The 8,073-nt window shown below is 52.7% G+C and overlaps 1 protein-coding gene across 3 annotated transcripts in view; it reads left to right on the top strand.

Moving 5' to 3' along the window:
• The first annotated feature begins 14 nt into the window (after positions 1-14).
• GSG1L (GSG1 like) overlaps positions 15-8,073 on the top strand; it is a 238,574-nt gene continuing 230,515 nt past the window's right edge. For 2 of the 3 annotated variants that reach the window (XM_003795752.1, XM_023516747.1), the window contains exon 1: positions 81-420. In XM_003795752.1, coding sequence (XP_003795800.1) covers positions 81-420 — 340 coding nt within the window. Of the gene's footprint in view, positions 421-8,073 lie in introns of all 3 variants that reach the window. The other variant, XM_003795753.2, reaches the window with a different exon arrangement.

Here is an 8,073-nt window from a genome sequence, read left to right as displayed (position 1 = left end):
GCGGCCGCTGACACGGGGCGCCGGCTGCCAACTTCGCGCGCGGAGCTCCCCGGCGGTGCGGTCCCGGCGGCACGGGCGGCATGAAGACTAGCCGCCGCGGCCGAGCGCTCCTGGCCGTGGCCCTGAACCTGCTGGCGCTGCTCTTCGCCACCACCGCCTTCCTTACCACGCACTGGTGCCAGGGCACGCAGCGGGTGCCCAAGCCAGGCTGTGGCCAGGGCGGGCGCGCCAACTGCCCCAACTCGGGCGCCAACGCCACGGCCAACGGTACCGCCGCCCCCGCCGCCGCCGCCGCCGCCGCGGGGAACGGCCCCCCTGGCGGCGCGCTCTACAGCTGGGAGACCGGCGACGACCGCTTCCTCTTCAGGAATTTCCACACCGGCATCTGGTACTCGTGCGAGGAGGAGCTCGGCGGGCTCGGTAAGTGAGCGGCGCCGCCAGCAGGCTCGGCTTCGGCTCCCGTGCGGCCCCGGCGGCCCGAGCCCCAGCCCCAGCCCCAGACGCGCGCTCCCTCCTCCCGGCAGGGCGAGGGGCCCCGCGCCGCCGCCGCGACACGGTTGCCGGCGCTCCGCAGGGCTGGGGAATCGTTCGGGGGAGGGAGGCGAAGGACGCGCGTTTGCAAGGTCCGGGGGCCAGAATGTTGGGCGTCCGGGACGCCCTGCGTTTGAAGGTTCGAGGCAGAGCTCCGGCCCCTTGGAACGCCCGCTGGCGGCTTAGGGGACCTTGCCGCGCGCTGGGAAGGTGCGTCTCCCAGGAACCCACCCCAGCTGCCGGTCGGAGGGCGCGCGTTCCTCTTCAAAGCCTGAACTCATCTCCATGCTCACCCCCTCCTCTTCCTCTTGCGGGGCACTAGGTACCCTCACCGACTCCAGGGCGTCTTTGGGGGTGGCGCTGGTGCAAGGACTCCTGCTAACGAGCCACCCCTCCCACAGCAGATCCTCAGAATCAGGAACCAAGGGGGTCATTCTTTTACCAGACGGAAATGGAGAGTGGAGGGAGTCCCAGGAAGCCAGACCCGCCCAGAGGCACCCCTACTACTAGAAGCCAGGGAGCCCTCTGTGCCTGGACCCCCTTCCGGGAAAGGATGCGACTGGAGAGAAAGAAGGCAGGTGGGAAAAGGGGACAGCTCAGTGAACTCCAGGTCATGGAGTCTGAGGGTCTTAGCTTAGCCCAAGACTGCAGTCAGAATGGGGGGCTGACTTTTCAAAAGACAGATCAAACTGCCCCCTTGTCTGTATCCCTTTATCTGCCCTCAGAGGCAACCAGGGCTGGAGAGAGCGTCCAGAGGCAGACAGCTAGGCAGTGGCAGGGCTCAGGGGACCGCCCCCCTGACAGCCGCTTGGCCAGATTTTGGGTGGTGCTGTCCCATGAAACCCGGTGCCTTTGAGGGGATGTTGCTCCACTGCAGGTGTGGGGTGCCTTCTGAGTGAATTGACCTCTTTCTCCAAGGTTATAACTCCTCCATGCCTGCATAGCTTTACCCTGAGAATGGGAGTGGACGCCAATCCATAGTTTGCCCTGAATAAGCCATTAGCTTAAGTGGCTTAAAGGACAGAAGGAAGAAGGTGCAAACCCAGCAAGGAGCTCCAGGCCTTTGCACTAGCTGCTCCCTCTTCCTAGGGCTCCTCTCCAGTCCCTGTACTTCCCTAGCTGGCTCCCCTTTAGCTCTGGTGGGGCTCTTCTTCTTCTCTGGAGAGAAGACCTTGGGACCCCACCCTTTGGAAGTAGGGTGTCTCAGTCTTTGGATCTCACCACTGCCTTTATCTCCTCATGCTTGGCACAACTTGACATTTTCTAGCACCTGCCTTTGGTCACAAGCTTGTTACCACTCTCCCCATGGGATGTCCCTCTGTGAGAGCCAGGCAGTGTGGGTCTCATTTACAGTTGCTCTCACTGCCTCTGGGTAGTGTCTAGCATATAGTAGGTTTTCGATAAGTATTTGCAGGTTAGATATTGGATAAGGTCTTGGCACAATGGACCCCGGGAGGCTTCCCAGGGTGCTGATGGCTCTGGCTCAGTTCTAGGGGTATCCACCAGAACTTTTCTGTGACTCTACTTGAACCCTGTCTGCCATTTGAGAAAGATACATGTGTTTGAATAGGGTCCTGTCCCCAACCAGTTCCATCCCACCAGACTCTCTGGTTGGTGTACCCCAGTGTGCACTCAGGACTTGAATATTTAATGTGAGACGTTACAAAACATATTAACTTTAAAGGCATGTTGGCTAAAATTCCCTGCCTTCTACACAGCCCAACCCTAACCTCTCATACAGAGGCCTTGCTGTTGGGAACACCTGTGTCCTTCAAGATAGAGGTCTCTACACATCTTTCTCCAAGTTCAAGATGTTTCCAAGGTTCGGGATTTAACACCTCTGTCTCTTGCCAAGTTTCTCCTTTGCGTAGAATCCCAGCCTCCTTGCTCTCTTCCTTTGTGTACACACTTGAAAATACAACACTGTGTCTTGCACTGGACCTGTCCTGTCCCTTCCTCATGGAGTGTCCTGGCCCAGGCTGATCAGCTGAGCCTCTTGATGGTTTGAAGTCTCTCCTGGCTGCTTCCTGAAGGTCATGGCCCTAATGCTTGCAGTTATTTCTTTGTAGCTCAACTAGGGCTTGACTTGGGATATTTAAACCTGAGTGATTAAAAAAAATATTAATTGAAAAATATTGAAAAACGTTAGCTAATGTTTTTAGCTAACATGGAGCCCCTAAGCTGCTCCAGGCCCTGTTAAAAGTTTTCACCTCCCAAATCTGGGTTGCTGCCTTTGAGGTAGACAATTCTAGGGGGCTCAATTTTTCAGGTGAGGAATTTGAGGTTCAGAGAGGTTTCTGACAAGAGAGCCTGACTTGTCTTCTCGAGAACAGAAAAGAATCAGAGTGAAGGGATGGGGAAGAGAATGGTGCAGGTGGGGGAGGTCAGAGAAGGAGCCATTTGGGGGGCCCAGCTAAGACCTTCACTCCCACGCCTCTGATAGTTACAAACATGGATCTCTTAATTTGTTGGGTAAATAAAACAAATTCGCAATTTTCTCTTGGCCACTGTTAGCTAGAGATGATCCCTCCCAGAAAATCACAATTTTCCTCTCTGGGAGCTTGGAAAATAGTTATCAGCTTGTCAGTGCTGGTGAGAAATTTGGGAGGTACAAGCCAGCTGAGGTGGTTTCTGCTGCCAAAATCCTGCCTTTTATACCGCTGCGGTCCTGAAAGGGTGTTAGAAGTACCTGGCCTCAAACTTGTGTTGCCACGACAACCCTTTTTGTGAGTTCTGTGACCAGTTAATTTTTTTAAAGTGAAGAGGAAAAAACACCCCAACAACCCCTTGAACAAAATCCTACCTCCCACCTCCAAACATCGAGGATAAACTTCCTTCCCACCCTTCCCATGAAACTACAGGCAAAGCTCTCTTCCCTTCTTGGCGTTTTACATACACCCAAATGAAAACACCAACCAGCGAATCCTAACCTCTCTGTGAAAAGCAGCTGCTAACTGTTTCTTCCTCTCAAACGCCTGTTCGCCTGTTCGGTAATTTCTTTCTGTGCTCAGAAAAACCTCTCCCCACTTTGGGCAGCCACAGGGAAATCTAATAAGCCCTTTTTCTCACACTAAAAATCTACAGCATTCACAAAGAAAACTGCAGCCTGCACGAAACAGACACACTTTCACCAGACCCGGCACAAAGGAACCTTTTCTCCTTCCTCCAAGAAGGAGCATCGGCATCTTTCCTCACACAGAAAGGGAAGCGTGGCCTTGACACAGAATCACCCAGAGCCCTTCACACAGATTGGATTTCTCTTCTGGTTTAGATGCTAGGGAAGGTTGGGGTGGGGGCAGATGTGGGCATTCTGGGGAGTGGGGTCAGATGTGGGCATTCTGGAGAGTGGGGGTGGGGGCAACAGAGGAGAGGCCTGGAGGAGGGAAGAATGCAGGTCTGGGGGTGGGGGTGATGGTGAGGCAGGTGGGAGCTTGTGCCAGCCGGGGAGGGGGGGGCACAGGTGACATTTGAGGGTGTTGGGCCCACATGTTGGACTTCATTCTGCACCCATTTGAGCCTGAGTATATGGGTGGCTTGGGAAGAGTGGCCAGCAGGATCTCAGGGGTAGGGAGTTGTGAGGCTGCCTGGAAGGAGGTGGGATTAGAGAGACAAAAAGGGAGAGACTGGTCATAGGGCCAGGCAACAGGGTGGAGCCAAAAGATACATGTGGGACCCAGGCTGCACAGTGACTTTGAAGGAGAAGCATGTTTCCACTGGACTCTAAAACCACTCTTGTAGAACAGGTTGAAGTTCAAGGCCAGGTGCCACCTCTCACTAGCACTGTGGCTTTAAGACAGAGCCACCCTCATTTGCCCTGTAGATGGGAGCAGTGATATGAGGAGTCAGCGAACACCCTGGGCACATTCTGGCCTTAGGGCCTTTGCACAGGCCGTCCCCTCTGCCTGGAATACTCTTTCCCCAGACATGTCCAAGAGCATTTTCCACAACTTCAAGTCTGTGCTTAGCTCTCTCCAGCCACATTTTCTGCTTAACGTTTATTCAAGCACGTCCTGTGCCGGACCTCACCTCAGTGCCTCTGTTGTTATTTTGTGTTTGTTAGCCAGCTCCATAAGGCGGGCATGGATCTTTCACTTGCATTGCCTGCTGCTGCCTCCTCAGCACAGAGTAGGTGCTCAGTGGATATTAGTGGAATGCACTTTGGTGGTGGTTATTATTGCTTCTCTTAGGATCTGGTTCTTTCCCCAGGCTGGGGTGGGGGCTGACAGGGTTCCTCTCCCCTTCTAGTGAGGTCCCCTCTACGCATCCCCACTCCTGTGTGAGTGAGCCTGGGAGAAGACCCCCGTTAGCCTCCTATGGCTCTTGCCTCACCTTCTTTTTCTACAGAGAACCCCAGCTCTTCTACCTTGTCCCCTAAATTATCTGCGACATTTTCACTAGTATAAGGACCCGTGGGATGTCCTCAACCAGGAGGTTTCTAGTGCTTGGGAATATGTTGGTGTAATATTTGGATGTATTTCTTTGCTTTAAATTTTTTTAAATTTTTGGCTTAGCGCCTGTAGCTCAGTGGCTAGGGCTCTAGCCACATATACCAGAGCTGGCGAGTTTGAACCCAGCCCAGGCTGGGAAATTAAAAAAAATTTTTTTGACTTCTTTTAAGACAGTGTTTTTTGTTTTACTTTGTTTTGTTTTGTTTGAGACGAAGTCTCTGTCATCCTGGGTACAGTGCTGTGATGTCATAGCTCACAGCAACCTCAAATTGCCAAACAGCAATGACAATTACAACAAAAAACTAGCTGGGAGTTGTGGCAGTTGCCTGTAGTCTCAGCTACTGGGAGGCTGAGGCAAGAGAATCTCTTAAGCCCAAGAGTTTGAGGTTGCTGTGAGCTGTGATGTGACAGCACTCTACAGAGGGTGACATAGTGAGGCTCTGTCTCAAAAAAAAATTTTTTTTTTAATTTCTTAGTTAGGCCTGGTGGTTCATACCTATAATCCTAGCACCCTGGGAGGCCCAGGGGGTGGATTGCTTGAGCTTAGGAGTTCAAGACCAGCCTGAGCAAAAGTGATACCCTCTTCACTAAAAAGAGAAAAACTAGCTGGGCATTGTGGCAGGTTCCTGTAGTCCCAGGTCCTTGGGAGGCTGAGTCAAGAGGATCTCTTGAGCCCAAGAATTTGAGGTTGCTGTGAGCTATGACATCGCAGCACTGTACCCAGGGTGACAGAGTGAGACTGTGTCTCAAACAAAACAAAGCAAAACAAAAAACCGTGTCTTAAAAAAAGTCAAAAAATTTTTTAAAATTTCTGTTTTTTAATTTCAATAGATTTAGGGGTACAAGTTGAATTCCATTTACATGTCAACATTGTATGCTGGGGGGAGCCTGATATTGTATTGCCAAGCTTTATGCTGGGAATATCTGATAAGCAAAGATTGGGACTTTGGAAGGTATTACTCTAAGTCCTTGATAAGTGTTACTTCCTTTTACTCCATAACAGCCCCGTGAGGTGGGTGCCATAGTTATCCTTATTTTCCAGATGAGGAAACTGAGGCACAGAGAGGTAAATTGTTGTGCCCAAGGTCACACAGCTAGTAAGTGGCCGAGCTGGGATGTACACCAGGCAGGAGGCTCTGGACCCCAGTTCACCCTGCAGTGTTAGACTGCCTGCCCCCTTCATATTCCACTATGTCTCCCACACTCCCAGCCCCATTCATCAGGCTTCCTGAGTTCTTCCATCTGCTTCATGCGGAAGAGTTGTGAGCCCCAGGCTCACCTGCAGGCTCTGATGCCAGAGTGCCTAGTGGCTTTGGGTAAGTCACATTCTCTCTCTCTCTCTCTCTCTGGACTTTTCTTTCCTCATGTATAACATGAAGGTTTTATTTTATTTTTTGTCTGGATGATAGAGGTGGCTGATCATTGTTCTCTCAAAGTCTGGGTTCCAGTCCCCGCATTACCACTTGCCTTCTGTGTGCCCTTGGGTAGGGCTTTGCCCTCTCTGGGCCTCACTTTCCTTGGCAGGGGCCTGAGGATGATACCTGCCTCACCATGGCATTCTTGGGGTTAAATCATATGACTCATGAAGCACCTCATAAATGGCACTTGCTGTAACCTGACCCTCAGGTCAGAGGCTGCACATAGCTGGGCCTGGTCTCATCTGAGCTGTGTGTCCGTTTTGTTTGGCTCTGCAGTGTTTCCAGAGTCTTTGAACAAGTTGTCAAAAGTTGAAAATGGAGGTGCTTCCCAGAAACATCTGGATTTATGGCTTTTCTTGAGAAGCTGTCAGATCTGCCTGTACTAGGCCCAGGTTCCTATGGAAGGGTGGCTGCCCCTGCCCATAGCCCATGCCCTGTTCCACCTCCTCACTGTTAATGTGAATTGTCATCCTTCTGGGCACACAGGCCCCACAAGTCTACATCTGCGATGCCTCAAATCTGGTCCACTGGCTAGTTCTGCCTCCTGCATTCAGAGTCCAGCCCAGCCCAGTCTGACTGTGGCCTACAGCCCCGGCACTCCCCTCCCCGACCCCTGCTCCTGCCTTTGGCCCAAGGATCTATTCTCCACCCAGCAGTTAGAGGGGCCCTGTCATATCTGAGCCAGGTAACCTCTATCCTCTGCTCAGAACCTAGGATACATTCTGCCTCACTCAGGGTCATAGCTGAAGGTCTTCTGATGCTTGCTGGGCCTGCTGTGACGTGCCCCGCTGCCTCTCTGGCCATCCCTCTCTTCTCCACCCCCATAGTAACTCTGCCCCAGGCACACCAGCCCCCTTGCTGGGCCTAGTGCAGTCCCAGACGCTCCTGCCTTAGGACCCTTGCATTTGCTGTTCCCTCTGTCTGTGACTCCTCCCCCAGAAAGCCATAAGACTCCCTGCTTTCTGGGGCAGCAGGTCACTGCCCAAATATCCTCTTGTCAGTGAGGCCTCCTGGCACACCCCATCGAAATCTGCCACCTCATTGCCCCCTAGCATGTCCCTCCCACCAGTTTCCCCAGTGCTCTAACTGCTGTCTCAACACTGCAGAGCACGGTTGCTTCTCTCTATTCTCCCTGTCCCCTGCTGGCTCTGTGGGGACAGGGTGCAATCTATTTCACATAATGCTACCTCCCAGAGCCTGGGCAAGCTGGCCCTTCATAAGGGCTCAGTGTGCCAGCCCGTCTAGATTCTGGGATGGGCCATTGTGTGAGTAGATGGAGCCTTTAGGCAGGACTCAGTGAGTACTTGTTGCATGCATTTGGGGTTCTGGGAACTTCTTTGTGCAGAGAGAGGCCTGGGCTCTGTGCTCTGTGCCTGTCATTCCCATGGACTTGACACATGTTCCTTTTTTCCTCTTCCCTCTCTTGCTTTGCTCCGCAGAAGAGGTGTTTAGTGGGACGCCTTGAGGAGCTGGAGGGGCTCATGGTCATCCCCATGTTTAAATTCTGGGGTGCTAACTCAGGCCCATCTTGGGGGTGTGTTATGACCTCTGGTCTCTGCACTGCCTGCAGGATGGTGGTGCTTAAGTTCTTTTGGTCCCAATTCACAAAAACAGACTTGACACCAAGTGGGAATAAAGGAGTTTATTAGAGTGATGCTGCTGGTCACGGGGTCCAG

This window comes from Otolemur garnettii, unplaced genomic scaffold, assembly GCF_000181295.1.
Source record: "Otolemur garnettii isolate 467f Iridium unplaced genomic scaffold, OtoGar3 scaffold00096, whole genome shotgun sequence".
NCBI classification, from domain to species: Eukaryota; Metazoa; Chordata; class Mammalia; order Primates; family Galagidae; genus Otolemur; species Otolemur garnettii.
Note: the sequence above shows the minus strand (reverse complement) of the source record. Positions and strands in the feature narration are given on the sequence as shown.